This window comes from Chiloscyllium plagiosum, unplaced genomic scaffold (assembly GCF_037043375.1).
Source record: "Chiloscyllium plagiosum isolate Xiang-an unplaced genomic scaffold, Cpla_swu_hap1 HiC_scaffold_28, whole genome shotgun sequence".
Classification (NCBI taxonomy): Eukaryota; Metazoa; Chordata; class Chondrichthyes; order Orectolobiformes; family Hemiscylliidae; genus Chiloscyllium; species Chiloscyllium plagiosum.
This window is the reverse complement of record NW_028270166.1, coordinates 589,294-614,805: the sequence shown is the minus strand read 5'-3', so window position 1 is coordinate 614,805 and position 25,512 is coordinate 589,294. Positions and strand designations below refer to the sequence as shown.

Below are 25,512 nucleotides of genomic sequence, written 5' to 3'. Positions count from 1 at the left end.
GTGCATTTAAGTCATCATTGAACAGGCATATGGATGTACATGGAATAGTGTAGGTGGGATGGGCTTCAGATTGGTATGACAGGGCAGCGCAACATTGAGGGCCGAAGGGCCTGTACTGTGCTGTAATGTTCTATGTTCTATGTTCTATGTTCTATGATTAGAGTCATGCCTGGGACAAAGGAAGATGGTTGTGGTTGTGGAGAGTCAGTCATCTCAGCTCCAGGACATCTCTGAAGGAGTCCCTCAGGGGAGTGTCCTAGGCCCAACAATCTTCAGCTGCTTCACCAATGACCTTCCCTCTGTCATAATGTCAGAAGTGGGGATGTTCGATGATGATTGCGCAGTGTCCAGCACCATTTGTAACTACTCCGATACTGAAGCACTTTGTGCTCAAATGCGACAAGATCTGGACAATATCCAGGCTTGGGCCGACAAGTGGCAAGTAACATTCACACCACACAAATGCCAGATAATGACCATCACCGATAAGAGACATTCTAACCACCACCCCTTGACGTTCAACAGTACTATCATCACTGAATCCCCCACTGTCAACATCCTTGGGGTTACCATTGACCAGAAAATCAACTGGACTCACCACATAAACACAGTGGCTATGAGAGCAGGTCAGAGACTAGGGATGCTACGGCGAGTAACTCACCTTCCGACACCCCAAAGTCTATCCACTATCTTTGAGGAGAAAGTGAGAACTGCAGATGCTGGAGATCAGAGCTGAAAATGTGTTGCTGGAAAAGTGCAGCAGGTCAGGCAGCATCCAAGGAGCAGGAGAATCGATATTTCGGGCATGAGCCCTTCTTCAGGAATGAGGAAAGTCTTTCCTCATTCCTGAAGAAGGGTTCATGCCCGAAACGTCGATTCTCCTGCTCCTTGGATGCTGCCTGACCTGCTGCGCATTTCCAGCAACACATTTTCAGCTCTATCCACCATCTACAAGGCACAAGTCAGGAGTGTAATGGGAAACTCCCCATTTGCCTGGATGGGTGCAGCTCCAACAACATTCAAGAAATTTGACACCATCCAGGACAAAGCAATCTGCTTGATTGGCACCACATCTACAAACATTCAACCCCTCCACCACGGGTGCTCAGTAACAGCAGTGTGTACTATCAACAAAACGCACTGCAGAAATTCACCAAAGATCCTTAGACAACATCTTCCAAACCCACGACCACTTCCATCTTGGGAACACCACCACGTGCATGTTCCCCTCCAAGCCACTCACCACCCTGACTTGGAAATATACCATCATTCCTTCATAGTTGTTGGGTCAAAATCCTGGAATTCCCTCCCTACCAGCATTGTGGGCCAACCCACAGTAAGTGGACTGCAGCGATTCAAAAAGTTATGCTTCAGTTATCCATGACACTGGAGAGACCTCATCTGAAGTGCTGCACAGTACTGCTCTTCATAGTTAAGGTAAATTTATTGAAGGCAGGTGAGAGAAGGTTTCCCTGACTGAATGAGTGGGCTGCCCTATGAGGAAAGGGTAGACAGGCTGGGCCTGTATCTATTGGAGTTTGGAAGAGAAGGAAGTGACTTGATTGAAATCTATAAGATCCCTAGGGGTCTTGACAGGTTGAGTGTGGAGAGGATGTTTCCTCTTATAGAAGAATATAGAACTCGAGGCTGCTGCATAACAATCGTGGGTCAACCATTTAAAAGGTGCTGTAGAATTTTGGAGTTCACTTTCTGAAAAAGTAGTGAAAACCAAGTCTTTGAATATTTTTAAGGCTGAGATGCAGAGATTTTGGGCAAGGAAGGGGTGAAAGGTTATTGGGGTTAGGTGAGAATGTGAATTTGAGGTTAGCTGACCAGGTCTTACTAAGAGGTGGAGGAGGCTTGAGGGGCCAGTATCCTGTCACCAAGTCACCCTCTGTTTACACATGCACAGTACGCAGACTCTGACCAGCTCGCTCAGGGTCAGTTCCTAGAGTAAGGAGACTCCTAATTATATCTGTCAGTCAGGGCCGTCTGGCCCAGGTTAAAAGTCCCAGTCCAGGGTCTCATACTCAATGGATCAACCTGGCCAATCTTGTTCCAGTCATGACAGGCTGAATGGCCTACTCCTGTTCCTTCTTCAGATATCTATCTCAGCCTTGAGCACATTCAATGACCCAGGCTCAACCAACTGAGACAAAAACCTCTCTCATTTAAAAAAGGAGACCCTTATTCTCAAGCTGGATGCTATAATTAGATTTCTCAGCAGGGTCAGAGAGCTGTTGGTTAATGCTTAGCTACTAGGTACACTGACTGCGGGCACACTGACCAGTAGAACAGTGTGTTCTCTGTCAGCGTCAATCTTGTAGGCCACGTGCAATAAAGTGGTTTAGCATCTTCACTTCGCTGTCTGTAACACTTCAATCGGAACTTCGGAATGTCTGCAATAGCAACATAGTGATTAGATGAAAAACAATCCGGACAAACTCTGTGAACATTAATGTACTGTTCTAAACATTGCGCAGTTTCTCACAAATTCGATTTGGTTATTCACTGTTAAATCTAATTTACCAACACAGTTTATTCAGTGATGCTGCTTATTTCACTCTCAACTCAGAAAAGGTCATGGCTTAATTCTCAACATCAGACAACTGATCCAACCTGATAAGCCCCTTGTTGGTACTGAGACAATGCTGCACTGTCGGAGGGTCAGTGCTGAGAGAGTGCCACACTGTCAGAGGGTCAGTGCCAAGGGTGCGCCGCACTGTCGGAGGGTCAGTACCGAGGGAGTGCCACACTGTTGGAGGGTCAGTGCCAAGGGAGTACCACACTGTCGGAGGGTCAGTGCTGAGAGAGTGCCACACTGTCAGAGGGTCAGTGCCAAGAGTGCGCCGCACTGTCGGAGGATCAGTACCGAGGGAGTGCCACACTGTCGGAGGGTCAGTGCCGAGGGAGTACCACACTGTCGGAGGGTCAGTGCCGAAGGGGTGCTGGGGGTCCTGACCTTTTGATGCAAGCTTATCCTGAGATTCTGGGTGTTATGATCCTGTCACCTGTGCCGCACTGCTTCCCGCTATGAAAAGGCAATCTGAAACCTGACAATGATTGAAGCTACTGCCTTGCAGCAATTTCTCTCTGAGAAGCGGTGTATCAGGGTCTGGCTCTGAAGGGATTCGATTGGCAGTTCTCATTCCACTCTTACACACACAGACCAACGGTGGACATGAAGAGTTTAGCTCCATCTCCGAGAGGGATCAGATCCATAAGGCACCTTGTGATTATCCCCAACCAATGGCACCATACATATTGCTATCATGCAACAAGTGTGTCTCATCTCCATGGGTGTACTCTCTACATGGATCACAAAGTGGACTGGTGTCAGAAAACTCCTGCAAATTCCCTCATGGAATGCCACACACTGGTGGAGGTGACAAAAACCACAGGATAGTGCGTTTGATGATTTGCTGCTGGTACCGGGCCCCCGTCATGATTTGAAACTTGAATTTAGGGAGCAGCCAGCCAATCAGATGTTTGGAAATTCTTCATGGGTAGCACTGCTGCCTCACAGCGCCAGAGACCTGGGTTCAATTCCCGCCTCAGGCGACTGACTATGTGGAGTTTGCACATTCTCCCTGTGTCTGCGTGGGTTTCCTCCGCGTGCTCCGGTTTCCTCCCACAATCCAAAAATGTGCAGGTTAGGTGAATTGACCATGCTAAATTGCCCATAGTGTTAGGTGAAGGGGTAAATGTAGGAGTATGGGTCTGGGTGGTATACGCTTCGGCGGGTCGGTGTGGACTTGTTGGGCCGAAGGGCCTGTTTCCACACTGTAAGTAATCTAATTCTCCCAATGGAACTAGCTGGGAGCAGTGGACACTGGTGGACTTGCAGGCACCAGACTGAGGAGTCCAGGGCAAACGGAGCTGTGCGGGATATCAGTTAGGATGGTGGCTGCGATGGGGCCATTTATCAGAGGTTAGGGAGAGGGCTAAGTGGGTGGCACAGGGAATGACCTTGGAAAGGGGCTGCCACCTCTGATGGGGCACAGAGACTATAAGAAAACATTTGCCAAAAATCCTGACTGAAAAGTGTAGCGTGGATTTTGCAGCTGTTCCTGGGATTGCAGGCTTTCTTAAAGATTTATTATACAGTGGATTCTGCTATAATGCATGTTTCTTCAATGTGAATTGGCTTTAACATGATTGAAAAGCTTAGACTGTTATTTGTAGAACGCAAACTTTCCTTACCTGTGTTGGCTATAATACGATTCCAGCCCCATTAGCTTAAATGGTGCGGCTATTGCATGATTTTCTTATAACACAGGATTGCACCAAAACGGAACAATCACATTATATCAGAACTGATTGTAGTTTTGTTACAATTATTACACTTCACAAATATAAGATTTTTAAAAAATTCGTTTCATTTACATTCAACTAAACAAAATCAAAAACACCAAACTGACTTTGTTAATGAAGATTTCAGGGGCTGCTGTGAATGGCTGAAGTTTTTAAATTCTAAATATAGAGGCTTTTAAAAAGGTATATGCGTTAAGGGAGTTTTTTGGAGTTTTTTTTACATTGCAAGAGTTTTTTTTCAAATAAGGAATTGTGTTTTAGTTTCGGGGAGTACTATACCTGGTCGGCTCTAGAGATGATATTTTTCTTCAGGAATTTATTGAAGAAGCATTGTTTTAATTTACTTAATCGGCTAAGTAATTTTATTTAAGTGTTTGATAGTTTTTTTTTGTATTTTACCATTACTTTCTGTAGATAACGAAAGGTAGATTATTTTAAATATAAGGTGTCATTGAAAAGTTTTTTTTTGAGTATAATGTTATTAAGGGAATACATGAGGTGCAGAGTGAGATGGCTAGCAGATTTAGAAAAGTGATTCCCTAACAGGATCAATCAGATAGATGTGTGAATGTCAGGAAAGTTAAAAAGGTAGCTCAAAACTCTCTGGTGGCTATTCCTCTATCAAATAGATATTCAGGTTTTGGAACTGTAGAAGGGAATAATCTCTCTGAGGAAAATGAAAGGGACAGTCAGTTATTGGACATTTGGAATGATTTTTATGTTAGGCAGCATTTGATAAAATTTAATGGAATTATTGTTAAAGGGACTCTCCTGTCAGGGGCATAGTTCAGGAGATTCTGTATCAATGAATACAAATGTCTGGTGGTTTGTTGCTTTCCTGGTGTTAGGAGTAAGAATGTCTCTGAATGTTTCAAACATATTGTTAAAGGTGAGATTGAGAAGCTGGAAATTATTGTACAAATTGGTAGGAATGACATTTTTAGAGAAAAGATTAAAGCAGCATGGAGTAAATTTAAGAGACTAGGTAGAAGATTGAAAAATAAAGCCTTAAAATAAATAATTTCTGGTTTACTCCCAATGCCAAACTCAAAAGAGGGAAGGACCTGAAGGTTAAAGGAAATAAATCAATGGCTGAAGAGCTGATGAAATATTCAGGGATTCAGGTTTTTGGACAATCGGAATCTCTTTTAGGACAGAAAAAAACCCGTTCAAAAAGGATGGGTCTAACCTAAACTGGAAAGGGATCAATATCTTAGCAGGGAGATTTGATCATTCTATTAAGGGAGACTTTATACTGATAGAGAGGGATAATGGAGGATTTCTAAATAGCAGTGGAAATAGAAAAATTGATGGGAAAGATTTTGAAGAGAACAAGTCAGTTAGAAAAATAAGACAAGAGAGAATATGTAGTAACTCTGGAAAACTAAATTGCATTTATTTCAACACAAGGGCTCTTACAGGTAAGGCTGTTGCTGTGGTTCTGTTCGCCAAGCTGGAAATTTTTGTTGCAAACGTTTCGTCCCCTGTCTAGGTGACATCCTCAGTGCTTGGGAGCCTCCTATGAAGCGCTTCTGTGGTGTTTCCTCCGGCATTTATAGTGGCCTGTCCCTGCCGCTTCCGGTTGTCAGTTTCAGCTGTCCGCTGTAGTGGCCGGTATATTGGGTCCAGGTCTATGTGTTTGTTGATGGAGTTTGTGGATGAGTGCCATGCTTCTAGGAATTCCCTGGCTGTTCTCTGTTTGGCTTGCCCTATAATGGTAGTGTTGTCCCAGTCGAATTCATGTTGCTTGTCGTCTGCATGTGTGGCTACTAGGGATAGCTGGTCATATCGTTTCGTGGCTAGTTGATGTTCGTGGATGCGGATCGTTAGCTGTCTTCCTGTTTGTCCTATATAGTGTTTTGTGCAGTCCTTGCATGGGATTTTGTACACTACATTAGTTTTGCTCATACTGGGTATCAGGTCCTTCATTCTGGTGAGTTGTTGTTTGAAAGTGGCTGTTGGTTGTGTGCCGTTATAAGCCCTAGTGGTCGCCGTAGTCTGGCTGTCAGTTCTGAAATGCTCCTGATGTATGGTAGTGTGGCTAGTCCTTTGGGTTGCGGCATATCCTCGTTCCGTTGTCTTTCTCTTAGGCATCTGTTGATGAAATTGCGCGGGTATCCATTTTTGGCAATACCTTGTACAGGTGTTCCTCTTCCTATTTTTGCAGTTCTGGTGTGCTGCAGTGTGTTGTGGCCCTTTTGAATAGTGTCTTTATGCAACTTCGTTTGTGTGTGTTGGGATGGTTGCTTTCATAGTTTAGGACTTGGTCTGTGTGTGTGGCTTCCCTGTGTACCTTAGTGGTGAATTCTCCGTTCGGTGTTCTCTGTACCATCACGTCTAGGAATGGGAGTTGGTTGTCCTTTTCTTCCTCTCTCGTGAATCGGATTCCTGTGAGTGTGGAGTTGATGATCCGGTGTGTTTTCTCTATTTCTGTGTTTTTAATGATTACAAAGGTGTCATCAACGTATCTGACCCAGAGTTTGGGTTGAATTTGTGGTAAGACTGTTTGTTCTAACCTTTGCATTACTGCTTCTGCTATGAGTCCAGAGATCGGTGAGCCCATGGGTGTTCCGTTGATTTGTTCGTATATCTGGTTGTTGAATGTGAAGTGTGTTGTGGGGCACAAGTCCAGTAGTTTAAGTATGCCGTCTTTGTTGATGGGTTCAACGTCCTGTTGTCTGTTATGTCTGTTCAGCAGGTTGGCTATTGTTTCTCTGGCTAGGGCTTTGTCAATAGAGGTGAACAGTGCCGTTACGTCGAATGAGACCATAGTTTCTTCCTTGTCTATGTGTATATTTCTGATGATGTCCAAGAATTCCTGTGTTGATTGTATAGATTATCTGGATCCGCTGATCAGGTGTTTCAGTTTCTGCTGTAGTTCCTTAGCCAGTTTGTGTGATGGTGTCCCTGGTAGTGATACTATGGGTCTGAGTGGGATGTCTGGTTTGTGCACTTTAGGTAGTCCATAGAATCTGGGGGTGTTGTTGCTTTCAGGTTTCATTCTTTGTAGGTCCGACCTGGTTATCTGTCCGTTTTTTTTGTAGATTCCTTAGTGTGTTATTTATCCTATTGGTGAGCTGCGGGGTGGGGTCAAACTCTCTCTTTTGGTAGGTATTGGTATCTGCAAGTAGTTGTTGTGCTTTTTGGATGTACTCTGCTTTGTCCAGGATGACCGTCATTCTGCCTTTGTCTGCTGGTAGTATGATTATGTTCTTATCGTTTCTTAGTGATTTTAGTGCTTCCCTCTCCTTGGTGTTGAGGTTATGTGTTTGTCTTTTCCTTGTTATCAGGGGTATGATACTTTGCCTCACTGTTTGTTGTGTCTCTTCTGTCAGTCCATTGTTCCTGAGTGTGCATTCTAGTGCTGCTAGGAAGTCTGCTGTCTTGGCGTCCCTGTGGTTGTAGTTGAGTCCCTTGGCCAGTATTGTTCTTTCCGTGTCTGTGAGCTGTCTGTGGGAGAGGTTTTTAACCAGGTGTGTGTTGTGGTGTCCTCTTTGTTGTGTGTTAGTTTGGCCATTTTTTCTTTTAGTGCCGTTTTTTTGCGGTGTGTGGTCCTGTTCTGTCCTATGGTGACAGCCCTTCTATGGCTGTTGAACTCAGAGCATGTTTAAGAACATGGGATTGGGATATCATAGCTATTACAGAAACTTTACTGAGAGATAGACAAGATTGGCAACATAATGTTCAGGGTTTTGGATGCTTAGGAAGGATAGAAAAGGAGGCAAGAAAGAAGGAGAGTTGGAGTTTTTCATTAAACAATACATTACTGCTGTAACTAGAGAAGATACTTCTGAAATATTGTCTAGTTAAAATGTGTGGGTAGGAATTAGAAATAAGAAAGGGAAGATCACCTTGAAGGGATTGTACTGCACCCCCGCCCCCCGCCCCCCCCCCCCCCCCCCCCCCCCACACACATGCCACCCCACCCCCCAGTAGCAAGAGGAAAATTGAGAAACAAATACGTAGGGAGATGTCAGATATGAAAGCACAATAAAGTTATAATAATGGGGGATTTTAATTTTCCAAACATTGACTGGGGCTACCATAGTGTTAATGGTGGGGATGGTGAAGAATTTGTCAAATGTGTTCAAAAAATTTTCTTTATAAATATTTGGATACTCCTACTAGAAAAGGAGCAAAACTAGACCTTCTTTTGTGCAATAAGACAAGGCAGGTGACTGAAGTAAAAGTAGGCAAATACTTTGGGTCTAGTAATCATAATTCTATTAGTTTCAAAATAGTTATGGAAAAGGATAAGCCTTCCATTAACATTAAAGTTTTGAATTAGAGTAAGGCAAATTTTAATGGCATAAGACAAGACTTTCAAATGTTGATTGGATTTGATTGTTCACTGGTAAAAGGATGTCTGACAAGTGAGAGGCATTCGAGAGTGTGATGATGAGAGCATTACGTTCCTGTCAGAGTGAAGGCTAAGGCTGGTAAGATTAAGGAACAATGGATGAATAAAGCTATTGAGGTTCTTGTCAAGAATAAAAGATGATCTTTTAGATATAGACAATTTGGTTCAAGTGAATCTCTTAATTAACGTAAAGAGTGTAGGGGCATTCAATAAGAGAGAAATGAGGAAGGCAAAAAGGGGATATGAGATGGCATTGGCACATAAGGCTAAGGATAATCCGAAGAGATTCTACAAATACATTAAGAGCAAATGGGTAACTCGAGAGAGGGTTGGGCCTCTTAATGATCAAGGAGGTCATCTTTGTGTTGAACACCAGGAGATGGGAGAGATACCAAATGAATATTTCCATCAGTTTTTACTGTGTTGGAAGAAATGCAGGCTAGAGAATTCAGGGAAATAAATTTTAATGTTTTAAAAACAGTTCACATTACAGGTGAGGCAGCTCTGAAAATTTTATAGAATATAAAGGTGGATAAATCCCCAGGACCCGATCAGGTGTATCCTAGAACTCTATGGGAAATTGGGAAGTGATTACTGGGCCCTTTGCTGAGATATTTGTAGCATTGATAGTCATAGGTAAGGTGCCAGAAGACTGGAGGTTGACAAATGTGGCACCACTATTTAAGAAATGTGGTAAGAATAAGCCAGGGAACTATAGACCGGTGAGCCTGACATCAGTGGTGGACAAGTTGTTGGAGGGAATCCTGATGGATAGATTTTACATGTCTTTGGAAAGGCAAGGACTGATTAGGGATAGTCAGCATGACTATGTGCGTGGGAAATCATGTCTCACTACCTTGATTGAGTTTTTTGAAAAAGTAACAAAGACGTTTGATGAGGGCAAACAGGTGGATGTGATCGATATGGACTTTGGTAAGGCATTCACAATATTCCCCATGGGAGACTTGTTAGGAAAGTTAGATCACATTGAATACAAGGAGAATTAGCCATTTCAAATTAGAACTGGCTCAAAATTAGAAGACAGAGGGTGATGGTGGAGGGTTGTTTTTCAGACTGGAGGCCTGTGATCAGTGGAGTGCTACAAGGCTTGGTGCTGGGTCCACTGCTTTTTATCATTTATATGAATGATTTGGATGTGAACCTAGGAGGCATGGTTAGTAAGTTTGCAGATAACACCAAAATTGGAGGTGTAGTGGACAGTGAAAAAGGTTACCGTAGAGTACAAAGGGACCTTGATCAGATGGGGCAGTGGGCTGAGGAGTACCAAATGGAGTTTAATTCAGATAACTGTGAGGTGCTGCATTTTGGAAAGATAAGTCAGGGCAGGACTTATACACTTAATGGTAAGTTCAGATCAGAGTGGTGCTGGAAAAGCACAGCAGGCCAGGCAGCATCCGAGGAGCAGGAAATCGATGTTTCAGGCAAAAGCCCTTAATGGTAAGGTCCTGTGAAGTGTTGCTGAGCAAAGAGTCTTGGGGGTTCATAGTTCCTTGAAAGTGGAGTCACAAGTAGACAGGATAGTGAAGAAGACGTTTGGTATGCTTTCATTTTTTGGTCAGAGTATTGAGTATAGGGGTTGGAAGGTCATGTTCGGCTGTACAGGGCATTGGTTAGGCCACTTTTGGAATATTGCATTCAGTTCTGCTCTCCCTGCTATAGGAAGGATGATGTGAAACATGAAAAGGTTCAGAAAAGAGTTACAAGGATGTTGCCAGGTTTGGAGGGTTTGAGCTATAGGGAAAGCTTGAACAGGCTGGGGCTGTTTTCCCTGGAGCGTCGGAGGCTGAGGGGTGACCTTATAGAGATTTATAAAATCATGAGGGCCATGGATGGGATAAATAGGCAAAGAATAGATAATCCAAAACTAGAGGACATAGTTTAAGGTGGGAGGGGAAAGATTTAAAAGGGACCTAAGGGGCAACTTTTTCACACAGAGTGATGCATGTGTGGAATGAGCTGCCAGAGGAAGTGGTGGAAGCTGGTACAAATACAACATTTAAAAGGCATCTGGATGGATATATGAATAGCAAGGTTTTTAACGGATATGGGCCAAATGCTGGCAAATGGGACCTGTTGTGGTTGTGTTCGCCGAGTTGGGAATTTTTGTTGCAGACGTTTCGTCCCCTGTCTAGGTGACATCCTCAGTGCTTGGGAGCCTCCTGTGAACCACAACAATGAGCACCTGAGCTACAAATCTTCTCACAAACGTTTAAATGGGACTTGATTAGGTTAGGGTATCTGGTCAGCATGGACGAGTTGGACTCTCTGTTGCATGTAATGAAATAAAAGTAGCTGAGGTGGGTTAGAATTCATCCACATAAGATGTTGTTTTAAAGCTTTTTATTACAAAGATAAACCATTGTGACTGTTGAGTATAATTATGGTTTCAATTCAAAATTTGGAAATCGTGTCTTTTCATTTAGAAATTGTATAGCAATAAATATTAAATTAGCAACCAACAGCAAAGTGGATATATCTGTAATCCTGATATGAACACATTTTTTTATTCATACAGTATATGCTATAGATGTTGATTTTAAAAATCTTGAATATTTTTGCATTCTTAAAATAAGTTCAGAACAACAATAACATGTATGGCTGTAAATGTTTAAATTAATACTTGAAGAGATTTTTGGTTATGGCACAAGTGCACTTCTGACATTGTAAATCAGATTTTATTATATTGACCACTGGATTGAGCTGCAAGTTCATGCTACTGGAATGCATGAACCTCTTTAATTGACTAAAGATATATAATCATTGCAGGGAAAAAAAGAAATGGGTGGCACAGTAGCTCAGTGGATAGCACTGCTGCCTCACAGCGCTAGGGACCTGGGTACAATTCCTGCCTCGGGTGACTGTCTGTGTGGAGTTTGCACATTCTCCCCGTGTCTGTATGGGTTTCCTCCGGGTGCTCTGGTTTCCTCCCACAGTCCAAAGATGTACAGGTCAGGTGAATTGGTCATGCTAAATTGTCCATAGTGTTAGGTGGATTAGTCAGGTGTAAATATAGGGGGGTGGGTTTCTCTTCAGAGGGTTGGTGTGGACTTGTTGGGCCAAAGGGCCTGTTTCCACACTGTAGATAATCTAATCTAATCATGACTCTATTATTCTAAGTAAGAGAAAAAATTGCAAAGCCCCTTGCTGAAATATTTGCATCATCTATACCTATATAGGTGAGGTGCCTGATGACTGGAAGGTGGCTAATTTTGTACCTTTGTTTAAGAAGGGTTGTAAAGAGAAGCTATGGCATTATGGGCAGCATGATGGCTCAGTGATTAGCAATGCTGCTTCGCAGCACCAGGGACTCAGGTTTGATTCTAGCCTCGGGTGACTGTTGGTGTGGAGTTTGCACATTCTCCCATGTCTGCAGGGTTTCCCCCAACAATCCAAAGATGTGTAGGTTATGTGAATTAGTCATGCTAAATTGCGCATAGTATTCAGAGATGTGTAGGTTAGGTGCATTATTTGGGGTAAATGTAGAGAAATAGGGTAAGGGAATAAGTCTGGATGGATTACTCTTCATAGGGCCTGTGTGGACTTGTTGAGTCAACTGGCCTGCTTCCACACTGTAGGGATTCTATAGACTGTGAGTCTAACTTCTGTTGTGGGTAAATTGTTGGAGGTGATTATAAAAGATAGGATTTATGGACATTGGGAAGGCAAAAATTGATTCTGAGTCCTCTTTTGTCATTTAAATAAATGATTTGAATGAGAATGTAGATGGCATGGTTAGTAAGTTTATAGATGACACCAAAATTGGTGGCATAGTGGATGGTGAAGAAGGTTTTCTAAGGTTATAAATGGATCTTAATCAAATGGGCTCATGAGTTGAAAAATGGAGTTCAATTTGGATAAATGCGAGATATTGTATTTTGGTACAATATACAATGGTAGGGATTATACAATTAATATTAGGGCCTTGGGGAATGTTGTAGAACAGAGTGACTGAGGGGTATGGGTACATAATTCTTTGAGATTTGTGTCACATGTAGACAAGATGATTAAAAAGGCATTTGGCATGCTTGCCTTCATTGCTCAGTCCTTTGAGTGTAGGAGTTGGGATGTCCTGTTGAAGTTGTACAGGACATTGGTGAGGCCTCTTCTGGAGTATTGTGTCCAGTTCTGGTCGCCAAGTTACACAAAGAATATTATCAAGCTGGAGAGGATTCAGAAGAGATTTAGCAGGATGTTGCTGGGAATAGTAGGTTTGAGTTATAAAGAAAGGCTGTATAGACTGGGACTTTTTTCACTGGAGCGTAGCAGGTTAAGAGGTGACCTTATAGAAGTTTATAAAATAATGAGGGGTATAGATAGAGTTAATGGATGTACGTTTGCTCACTGAGCTGGAAGGTTCATGTTCAGATGTTTTGTCACCATACTAGGTAACATAGAGTAATAGAGTAATAGAGATGTACAGCATGGAAACAGACCATTTGGTCCAACCCGTCCATGCCGACCAGATATTCCAACCCAATCTAGTCCCACCTGCCAGCACCCGGCCCATATCCCTCCAAATGCTTCCTATTCATGTACCCATCCAAATGCCTTTTAAATGTTGCAATTGTACCAGCCTCCACCACTTCCTCTGACAGCTCAATCCATACACGTACCACCCTCTGTGTGAAAAAGTTGCCCCTTAGGTCTCTTTTATATCTTTCCCCTCTCGCCCTAAAACTATGCCCTCTAGTTCTGGACTCCCCAACCCCAGGGAAAAGACTTGGTCTATTTGCCCTATCCATACCTCTCATAATTTTATAAACCTCTAAGGTCACCCCTCAGCCTCTGACGCTCCAGGGAAAACAGCCCCAGCCTGTTCCGCCTCTCCGTATAGCTCAAATCCTCCAAGTCTGGCAACACCCTTGTAATCTTTTCTGAACCCTTTCAAGTTTCACAACATCTTTCCAATAGTAAGGTGACCAGAATTGCATGCAATATTCCAACAGTGGCCTAACCAATGTCCTGTACAGCCGCAACATGACCTCCCAACTCCTGGAGAAAGTGAGTGCTGCAGATGCTGGAGATCAGAGCTGAAAATGTGTTGCTGGAAAAGCGCAGCAGGTCAGGCAGCATCCAAGGAACAGGAGAATCGACGTTTCGGGCACAAGCCCTTCTTCAGGAATGAGGAAAGTTTGTCCAGCAGGCTAAGATAAAAGGTAGGGAGGAGGGACTTCGGGGAGGGGCGTTGGAAATGCGATAGGTGGAGGGAGGTCAAGGTGAGGGTGATAGGCCGGAGTGGGGTGGGGGCGGAGAGGTCAGGAAGAAGATTGCAGGTTAGGAAGGCGGTGCTGAGTTCGAGGGATTGACTGAGACAAGGTGGGGGGAGGGGAAATGAGGAAACTGGAGAAATCTGAGTTCATCCCTTGTGGTTGGAGGGTTCCCAGGCAGAAGATAAGGCGCTCTTCCTCCAACCGTCGTGTTGCCATGGTCTGGCGATGGAGGAGTCCAAGGACCTGCATGTCCTTGGTGAAGTGGGAGGGGGAGTTAAAATGTTGGGCTACGGGGTGGTTGGGTTGGTTGGTCAGGATGTCCCAGAGGTGTTCTCTGAAACGTTCCGCAAGTAGGAACGTTTCAGAGAACAACACATTTTCAGCTCCCAACTCCTGTACTCAATACTCTGACCAATAAAGGAAAGCATACCAAAGGCCTTCTTCACTATCCTAACAATCTGCGACTCCACTTTTAAGGAGGTATGAACCTGTACTCCAAGGTCTCTTTGTTCAGCAACACTCCCTAGGACCTTACCATTAAGTGTATAAGACCTGCTAAGATTTGCTTTCCCAAAATGCAGCACCTTGCATTTATCTGAATTAAACTCCATCTGCCACTTCTTAGCCCATTGGCCCATCTGGTCAAGATCCCATTGTAATCTGAGGTAACCCTCTTCGCTGTCCACTACACTACCAATTTTGGTGTCATCTGCAAATTTACTAACTATACCTCTTACGCTCGCATCCATATCATTTATGTAAATGACAGAACGTAGAGGACCCAGCACCGATCTTGTGACACTCCACTGGTTACAGGCCTCCAATGTGAAAATCAACCCTCCACCACCACCCTCTGTCTTCTACCTTTGAGTCAGTTCTGTATCCAAATGGCTAGTTCTCCCTGTATTCTGTGAGATCTAACCTTGCTAATTAGTCTCCGATAGAGAACCTTGTCGAACGCCTTAGTGACGTCCATATCGATCACATCTACCGCTCTCCCCTCATCAATCCTCTTTGTTACTTCCTCAAAAAACTCAATCAAGTTTGTGAGACATGATTTCCCACGCACAAAACCACGTTGACTATCCCTAATAAGTCCTTGTCTTTCCAAATATATGTATACTTCCTGTCCTTCAGGATTCCCTCCAACAACTTGCCCACCACCGAGGTCAGGCTCACTGGTCTATAGTTCCCTGGCTTGTCTTTACCGCTCTCCTTAAACAGTGGCACCAAGTTAGCCAACCTCCAGTCTTCCGGCACCTCACCTATGACTATTGATGATACAAATATCTCAGGATGACGCCCAGCAATCACTTCTCTAGCTTCCCACAGAGTTCTAGGGTACACCTGATCAGGTCCTGGGGATCTATCCACCTTTACCCATTTCAAGTGGATTTGAATCTTCAGTGAGCCTCCAGACGAAGCATTGCTGATGATTCCTGCTTTCTGTTTATATGTTTGGGTTTTTTGGGTTGGTGCTGTAATTTCCTGTGGTGATGTCATTTCCTATGGTGATGTCATTTCCTGTTCTTTTTCTCACGAGATAGTAAATTGGGTCCAAGTCAATGTGTTTGTTGATAGAGTCCAACCGGAACTCAAACCTTTCTTCCCACCCCTGCAAGTCTTTGGGGAGGTGTTAGGAAGCTTAAGCATTACCCACTGACTTCAATCCAATTGCAAGAGGTATTAACACCAGTCCTGATTGTCTTTTCAAGTGGATTTGTAAGATGAAGAGATGACTATTGGAGGATGTACAGGATAGTTCTCCCTAGTTTGATCCATGTACAAACATCATCAAACCTCAGGTTGGTACCAATTGGATCTGACCATAGGTATCATTCACTGATTGAAATGTTAGTTACAGAGAAGCTTGATGCTGTTTGCTCCTTAAAATGATATTAATGAGAATCTAGCCCACACTGTTCTGCCCAGCCTGACTGCCTTACCTTGAACCCAACGCCATCAGCACATCCTCCTGGTTATAACCTGTATCTCTTGCATTCAACAATCTCACACTAGTGAGATCACAGTCAGTAAAAGTCATAACTATTAGGCCAAGACACTGCTCATTTTACCACAACACCTACCCAATAATAACTGCGAGCTGTTAGGATTCGCAGCTGACAGTTACACATTCCTTCACACTCCCACACATTTGGCAGTATTTTCAGGCACAGACATCGTCTGCTAAATGGCAAATTTAATCCAGTAAATCTTTTGATGTTTCTATGCTTCTATTTCATGCTCATACCACACACAGTCAACTAGTCAACTATGATCACCACATCACCTGGCCACTTACTCAGTCCCGTATAAAGGGGAACAGTTACACTGATACCACTGGAAGTTGCTCATTGTCAAAATCTTCACAGTGAGATTGAAACTATTCACAGTGACCATGTCCTCAAACCTAATGCTCTTGCTCATGTTCCACTTTCCCCTCATCCCAGAATCTCTTCCCTTTCACAAGCTTCAGGAATGTTCCTCGGAATTCTCTCTAGTTCCTCATTGAAACCTGTAGCTCCCTGTCCAAACACCAAACACTGCAGCAGAAGACCCTCCAACATGGTCCAATGGGAAGTGTTGTATAAAGTAATGGTTCTGAAACGGTTAATGTTGGACATTGCATCAGGCTCTATCCAATCTGAAGATGTCACACACTCAAGTAGAGAAAGGGGGAGTTTTCAGTGAGACGATGTCTAGCACAATTCATGGCAGACATCTCTGTGTGCGTGAGCAACAAGCATCATCATTTCCATCTCAAAAAAAACTGCAGCCTAAATAGCAGGCACTAACACGCCTACAAGTGTCTCCCATTTCTGGATCTTGTTGTGCAATAATTGGCTGTTGTGTTTCCAGAATTTCAACAATGACTACAATTGTAAAATATTTCAATGTCTGTGAGGTGCTTCAGGATATCCTGAGAATCTGGGTGCTGTCTATACCTCTGAAAGGAAATATTTCTAATGGATAAAAAGGAATGAGATGGGAGTCAGTGAGTGAGTGTGTGTCAGTGTGACTGTGAGTGAGTGTGAGTTGCCTGAAGGTATTGTCTTGTGAAGGAATGATTAAACATTGAACAGCTGCTCCAACTGGTTGGATTAAGAGCAGAAATCCAGACAAAGGTCCGCGCATTACAGAAGGTTTGAAATGAAGATAAAAAATGTTTGAGATTCTATGCTGAAAAAACATTTCCTGCTGGGACTGCAAACCAGGAGCAATCCATGAGGAGCAGGGCATGCCCAGGAGCTGTGACTTCAGGCTGGGATTCTTTGTTCAATCCAAGACAGGGCTCCAGGAATTTGGAAACAGATTAACAAAGGGGATGAGAATCTTTCGGAGCATCTCACAAGAAACCAAAGGTTTTGGAGATATTGGTTATTATGTCACACACCAATCTATGCACAGGAGGAGAAGACAGCAGGGAGGGGCTGACAGAGAGGATCAGGAAGCTGCATGACACATAACAACAGGACAGAGTGTGCAATCACACCTGGAAAAATATCCCTCTGCAGAATGATCTGATGAGTTTCAGATCAAAGTTCATGAATGATAAGATTTTCACCCAGTCTCTGAGCAGAAATAAATGAGCAAAGTATGGTCTTTGTTGAAAGATCTGAGCTTGTTAGATAACATCTCCCAAACCTATAGCTTTTCACAGCCATCTCATAGCAGCTGAACTAGATTACTCATGATTTTCTACAACGTGTGATTAACACACAAACCGCAAATCACACTGAGCAGTGGAAAACCCAACACAGCAAATAAAAGCAAACAGCTCATATGTATTGTTGTACAGCACGTGTGTTTTGCTGTTAGTGCCTGTATTCGTTTATTACATCCCAGAGGTTATGCAACACCATACCCTCACGCTTTCTGCTGCTGTTTGTCATTTCAGTGTGTCACAGCCCATAATTACTATTCCCATCATTGAATCTGTTACAGGCCAGTCTGAGTTCATTAGTTTCCCTGCCACACCCAGACTACACTCAGTCACACAATGCCACAACAAGCAGGGACATAAACCCAATGACACAACAAAACACAACATGCAGCAGCACAATGGTACCCCAAATGTATCTGGGGTCTTCCTGTATCATCCCAATCAGTGAAGCTGAATGGCAACAGGAAAACATTGCAAAGTGACAAATGGGACACATACACAGAGTCAGCAACACTCCATGTCACACACAGCTATATCCACTCTCAAAGACATACACACAGAGTAAACCCATCCTGGGTATGTACTCACCCTGAAGTCCCTGGCTTCATCTGGAGACTCACTGAGGATGTTACCTAGTATGGTGATGAAACGTCTGAAAACGAACCTTCCAGCTCAGCGAGCAAACCTACATCCAGAACCTCAACCTTAGCTACAAATCTTCTCAAAACGCACTCACCCTGAGTGTATGCCCTCAGTGTATACTGACCCTGGTGTGTGCATATCCTGAATGTGCAGTTCAACTGTTATGATTCTATGTCTCACTTCTTGCTTCCTACCTGTAATCACGCTGCTGGGTCTGTCTTCATCCTCCTTATAGTAATGACTGCCCAGGGAATCTGCAAGACACACATTGCTGCTCGTAACAACATGAACAATAAGAAACTTTCATTTCATTTGATTTATTATTGTCAAATGCACCAAGATACAGTGTAAAGTATTGTTTTGCATGCTATTCAGACAAATCATACCTTACATAGGCACATCAGGATAATAGAAAAAAATGCAGAATATAGTGTTACAGCTACAGAGTAGTGCAGAGAAAGATCAACTCTAATATATGAGAGATCTGATAAATCTGATAACAGCAGGGAAGAAGTTGTCCTTGAATCTGCTGGTATGTGTTTTAAACTTTTGTATCTTCTGCCCAATGGGAAACATTAGAAGAGAGTATAGTGAGGTGAAAGAACTCTTTGATGATGTTGGCTTGCTTTCCCGAGGCAGCAGGAAGTGTCGATGGAGTCAATAGATAGAAGGAGAAAGTGAGGTCTGCAGATGCTGGAGATCAGAGTCGAGAGTGTGTTGCTGGAAAAGCACAGCAGGTCAGGCAATATCTGAGAAGCAGGAGAATTGACATTTCGGGCTGGAGCCTCATTCCTGATGAAGGGCTCCTGCCCGAAATGTTGTTTCTCCTGCTCCTCAGATATTGCCTGACCTGCTGTGCTTTTCCAGCACCACAGTCTCGACTCAATAGATAGAAAGCTGTTTTTTTAAAATGGACTGGGCTGTATTCACAACTCTCTGTAATTCCTTTGGGTCTTGGGCAAAGCAGTTGCTGTACCAAGGTGAGATGCATCCGGATAGGATGCTTTCAATGGTGTGTCAATGAAAATTGGTAAGAATCATTGTCTCCAGGTCCTTATTGAAACCTGTCCTCACACCAAACACAATAACATGGTTTGATAATATGGTTGTATTGCTGAATGTCCTTAGCTTCCTGAGGCAGTAAAGGTGTTGATGGGCTTTCTTTTCTATAGTGTCAGCATGGATGGAATGGGATAGATTGTTGGTGATATTTTCTCCCAGGAACTTAAAGCTCTCGACCATCTCCACCTCAGCCCCATTGACACAGATAAGGGCATGACCTCCACTCAGCTTCCTGACGTCAATGACCAGCTCTTTTCTTTTTGTTTACATTGAGGGACAAATTTTTGTCTTAATACCATGACACTAAGCTCGCAACCTCCTTCCTGTACGCTGCCTCATCATTGTTTGAGGTCGACCCACTACAGTGGTGTCATCAGCAAATTTGTAAATGGGGTTACAGCTGAATTTCACTGCACAGTTGTGAGTGTATGAGAAGTCTGATAAGGGGCTGAGAATGCAGCCTTGTGGGGCACTGGTGTTGAGGATTATTAAGGAGGAGGTGTTGTCTTCTATTCATGTTGATTATGATCTGTGGGTCAGGAAGTTGAGGATCCATTTGCAGAGAGGGGAGCAGAGTCCTAGGTCGTGGAGTTTGGAGATGAGTTTGGTTAGAATTATGGTGCTGAGGGTGGAGCTAAAGCCAATGAATAGATGTCTTAAATAAGTGTCCTTGTTATTCTGTTGTTCCAGGGATGAGTGTAGGGCTTGGGAAATGGTATCTGTCATGGACATGTTGTGACAGTAGATGAATTGCAGTAGATTCAGGCAGTCTGGGAGATTGGAGTTGATGTGTGCCATTACTAACCTTTCTATACACTTTATATGACGGATGTTAGAACCACTGGGCGGTCATCATTAAGGCAGTTTTGGCAGCAAAGACAAGAATGAACAGATCATTCAGGGACAACGTACAGAACATTTCACATAGATTCTAGATGTTATCTGTTATTCTATAAATAAACCACCCTGAATCCCTTGATTAGATTCCAGTCTGTAACTCACTCCCATGTATCTGTTATTGAATAAATACACCCTTTGATTAGATTCCGGTCTGTGAAGATGAGGTCAAGCATGTTTTTCCCTCTTGTTGGTTCCCTCAGCACCTGACCAGCTCATTTATTACTGAGTTACTCTTGGATCTTGAAGACTCCCATCTCGAGTACAGTCTGTGGCCTTGCTACCATCAGTGCTCTTTCTATTTGGTGTTAACATGGAGGAGACTGATTCATCAGCAGATGACAAACTGAGCAGCACTCATCTCAGACAAGGTGGAGGTGAAGAAAGAAGCCACCCGTTAACGATTGTGGCTCTCTTTGATCCCAATATTACTAACTGTATTCTGTCTGAGAAGTTAAACTGGCCGATATTAATGTGCTGTTATTACACTTCTCTCTGAAGCGATATGTCTATTCTCCAGCTCACTCCCATTCTGTTTCACCTCTCATGCAGCTTTGCACTACATTTTTTCATTCATTTATGGGACTTGGGCATCACTGGCTGGGCCAGCATTGATAGCCCATCCCTATTTGCTCTTGAGAAGGTGGTGGTGAGCTGCCTTCTTGAATTGCTGCAGTCCACTTGCTGTGGGTTGACCCAGAATACCAGTATGAAGGGAAGTCCAGGATTTTGACCCAATGACTGTGAAGGAACGGCGGGATATCTCTAAGTTAGGGTGGTGAGTAGCTTGGAGGGGAACTTGCAGGCGGTGGTGTTCCCAAGATGGAAGTGGTTGTGGGTTTGGAAGGTGCTGTTGAAGGATCTTAGGTGAATTTCTGCAGTGCATCTTGTAGATAGTACACACTGCTGCTACTGAGCACTCATGGTGGAGGGGTTGAATGTTTGTAGATGTGGTGCCAATCAAGCGGGTTGCTTTGTCCTGAATGGTGTCAAGCTTCTTGAATGTTGTTGGAGCTGCACCCATCCAGGCAAGTGGGGAGTATTCCATCACACTCCTGACTTGTGCCTTGTAGATGGTGGATAGACTTTGGGATGTCAGAAGATGAGTTACTCACTGCAGTATCCTAGTCTCTGGCCTGCTCTTGTAGTCACTGTGTTTATGTGGTAAGTCTAGTTGAGTTTCTGGTCAATGGTAACCCCAAGGATGTTGACAGTGGGGCATTCAGTGGTGGTAATACCATTGAATGTCAAGGGTTAGTGGTGTCATTGTCCGGCATTTATGTGGTGCGAATGTTACTTGTACGAGTTGGCCCAAGCCTGGATATTATCCAGATCTTGTTGCATTTGAGCACGGACTGCTTCAATATCTGAGGAGTCGCGAATGGTGCTGAACATTGTGCAATCATCAGAACTTTCTTTCTGAGTTCTGAATGCTGTCCATGAGCTTTCTATTTCCTCCATGTCACAGACCTCTGCATATAGCCCTTATGATGACAGTAAATCATTCCATTTTATCCGGCACATTCAAGAACACTGCCTTTGGACAGAGGTGATGCTAATGTCACTGGGCTAGTCATCCAAAGAGCAAGGTTAAAGCTCTGACAGCATGGTTTCAAATTCCACTGCCTACTGGTGGAATTTAAATTCAATTCATTAAAAAGAATCTTGAATTGAAAATTAACTCTCAAGCACCTTAACTGAGCCCTCAAGTCTCATCCTAACATAAGCCTTTTTCTTCGTCTTGACAAGAGATTCAACTTCTTTAGTAAACCATGGTTCCCTCGCTTGACCACTTCCTCCCAGCCTGACAGGTACATACTCATCAAGGCTACGCAGTAGCTGTTCCTTGAACAGGCTCCACATTTCAATTGTGCCCATCCCCTGCAATTAGTAATTGCAGTTACCTTCCCCACCCTCTGCATCCTAGATCTTGCTGAATCGCATCATAATTGCCTTTTCCCCAGCAATAATTCTTGCCCTGCGGTATGTACCTATCCCTTTCCATCACTAAAGTAAACATAACCGAATTGTGGTCACTATCGCCAAGGTGTTCACCAATCTCCAAATCTAACACCTGACCAGATTTATTATCCAGTACCAAATCCAATGTGGCCTCACCCCTTGGCCTGTCAGCATACTGTGTCAGGAAACCCTCATGTACACATTGGACAAAAGCTGACCCATCTAAAGCACTTGAACTATAGTATTTCCAGTCAATATTTGGAAAATTAAAGTCCCCCATAACAAACTACCCTATTACTCTTGCTCCTATCCAGAATTATCTTTGCTATCCTTTCTTCTACATCTCTGGACCTATTCAGAGGCCCATAGAAAATTCCCAACAGGGTGACCTCTCCTTTCCTGTTTCTAACCTCAGCCCATACTACCTCAGTAGATAAGTCCTCAAACGTCCTTTCTGCCACCGTAATACTTTGACTAACAATGCCACACTTCCCCCTCTTTTACCATCTTCTCTGTTCTTACTGAAATATCTAAATCCTGGAACCTGCAACAACTATTCCTGTCCCTGCTCTATCCATGTCTCCGAAATGGCCACAACATCGAAGTCCCAGGTACCAACCCATGCTGCAAGTTCACCCACCTTATTCTGGATATTCCTGGCGTTGAAGTAGACACACTTCAAACCACCTTCTTGCTTGCTGATGAACACTTGCGACTTTGAAAGCTCATTTCTGACCTCACTACTCTCAATCTCCTAGACATTGGAACTACAATTTAGGTTCCCATCCCTCTGATGAACCATATAACATAATCAGAAGGTTAGATAGGGTGGACAGTGAGAGCCTTTTTCCTCTGATGGTAATGGCTAGCATGAAGGGACATAGCTTTAAATTTAGCAGTGATCGATACAGGACAGATATTAGAGATAATATTTTTACTCAGAGAGTAGTAGGGGCGTGGAACGTCCTGCCTGTAACAGTAGTAGACTCACTAACTTTAAGAGCATTTAAATGGTCATTGGATAAACATATGGATGAGAAGCATTCCTAATGAAGGGCTTTTGCCCGAAAGGTTGATTTTCCTGCTCCTCGGATGCTGCCTGACCTGCTGTGCTTTTCCAGCACCACTCTAATCTAGACTCTGATCTCCAGTATCTGCAGTCCTCACTTTTGCCATATGGATGAAAATGGCATAGTGTTGGATAGACTGGTTCCACAGTTCGGCACAACATCGAGGGCCAAGGGCTTATATTGCGCTGTAAAATTCTGTATGGAAATTAATCTCAGGAAAAACTAATGTCGATTGTTGTTAGGACCCATTTGGCTCACATATGTCCTTCAGGAAAGGATATTGTCAGCCTTACCTGGTCTGCCTGACATGTGGCCCCTGACCCACAGCAAATGTGACTGACTCTTAACTGCCCACTTGAAAATCACTCAGTTCAAGCTGGCAGCACCCGTATTGTGTGAACAAGGAACTATTTTTAACAACACCACACGAACAGACATGTACATGGGCATACACAAATACACTGTATACTGAAACAAAGAAAACCAGGATTGGTTGACAGTGCTATCAAACCCATGTATTGATCATCTTATTATTAATTCCCAGAGCGGTATTTACTAGGATTAGTCCAAGTATAATCATAGCTCTGGTCCAAATATGGTCTAAAATACTACATTTTAGAGATGAGGTCACAATGTCTGACGTTGGGACAAAACCCTTGAATTCCCTTCCTGTCATACCAATTGTGGGATTATCTCCATCAAATGGACTGCTGTGGTTCAAGAAAGCAGCTCACCATCATTTCTCCAGATCAATTAGTAATTGGAAATAAACATTGATCAAGCCATTAACACTCCAGTCCATTAACAATAAAAAATTAAACATATAGGTGAAGAGCACAGTAGTTAGTGTCATTCTACAGTTTCCCAATCAGTTTCAAATGAACTTCCTCCATGACTACTTTACCTTTACTTACAGGATTGTTTCAGATTGTTAGAATACAGATTTCAGAGCAGTCAGTCATGAAAGAATATCTATAAAAATCTTGTGGTTATTTGATAAACCCTTTGTCTCTTTTTTATGGCCTCTTAATGCAAGTTTTAATCTGATAATTCTCCACAGTGATTGCTTTCACTTCTAGTGTGTGAGATATGAGACCACGTGGCAACAGCAAAGGATCAGACACAGCACTTACCCCAAAACAGGAGCAGAAAGACCAACAGCAGAAGAAACAAGTCCATTTCTTGAACCTTGGCAAAGTTCTGAACCTGATGAATTGAGTGAGTCTTTTAGGGCTTTTTTTTGCTGCAGTCACAGAAACTTTCCTTTATATTAAGTTCTTAAACGTGACTGATATAAATTCCGAGACAGACCTCAGTTTTAATACTGCCATCTTCTCCCACACTCCCTCTGATTCTCATCGGATACTTGTCCATTCTTACCAAATAACCGAAAGATTTTGAGATAAAATCTTGACGTATCTTTCCTTGAATGAGATGATTAGCTCAAACAGTGAACTGCAGAAACCACAAACCATACATGGAACATGTGAGAGAGAGAAAAAGATAGAGAGAGAGAGAGAGAGGCAGTCATAGAGTAAAGATATTTGAGGAGGCGAGTGAGCAAGAAGGTGAGTGGGGAATATCCACAGGAACATGTGTTAAGTAGGTGATCGGCAGTTTTCAGTTTTGATTCTGTTTTGGTCCAGTTTCTGCTCATCAGGAATGGATCACACACATGGCCCTTTGTCTGTCCCCAGAAATGATAATGTCCTTGAAATGAAAAGAGGTTAATGCAGTAACCATTGAATGGTGAAGCAAACCACACGTGAGGGCAGCAGTTTGCAAATTGCTGCTATTTTTCACAGACATGACCCGAGTTCTGAATCGAAAGCTTTATTTACATTCAAAGGGACAAAAATGAACAGGTCGTGGTTTAAGTTCGTGATTAAATTAACATCTGCTACTCAGCCTAGCTGAGGTGAACTAATTGTTTGATAGTATTTATTTGGAATTTCAGAATACAATTGATAAACTTGAATTTAAAAGACAACTTAAACTCATGGAATTAATGGAAATTCATTGACTACTGTTACATGGCAGAAAGAGCAGCAACGAGCTAGCTCTGTTCACATGCAATGTTCTGCTTCTCATTGTTATAATACTTGGTACAGTTTAACCAGGACAACAGTAGCTCAGAATTAAAAACAACTGGCAGTGAAAATGTCACAATTATCGAAACTCTGTAAGTGCAATCCTAGTCAATATCTCCCGAATTTGATCCTTTTGCCCTGTAATCACTCTGGCGAGTCAATGCTGCTTTCCAAAACCCCCATTCCCTGCACCACAGGTCAGCATATCCTTCCTGAGGGC

At 43.1% G+C, this 25,512-nt stretch overlaps 1 protein-coding gene across 1 annotated transcript in view; it reads right to left on the bottom strand.

Annotated features, from left to right (window-relative positions):
• The window catches only part of LOC122565067 (interleukin-12 receptor subunit beta-1-like), a 66,773-nt gene extending 42,248 nt beyond the window's left edge, over positions 1-24,525 (bottom strand). The window contains exons 1-3 of the mRNA XM_087975859.1: positions 24,336-24,525; positions 18,406-18,465; positions 2,288-2,399 (exon numbers count right to left, since the gene is read on the bottom strand). Coding sequence (XP_087831985.1) covers positions 2,288-2,399; positions 18,406-18,465; positions 24,336-24,381 — 218 coding nt within the window. The 5' untranslated portion in view covers positions 24,382-24,525. The remainder of the gene's footprint in view (positions 1-2,287; positions 2,400-18,405; positions 18,466-24,335) is intronic.
• Between the last annotated feature and the right edge of the window lie 987 nt (positions 24,526-25,512).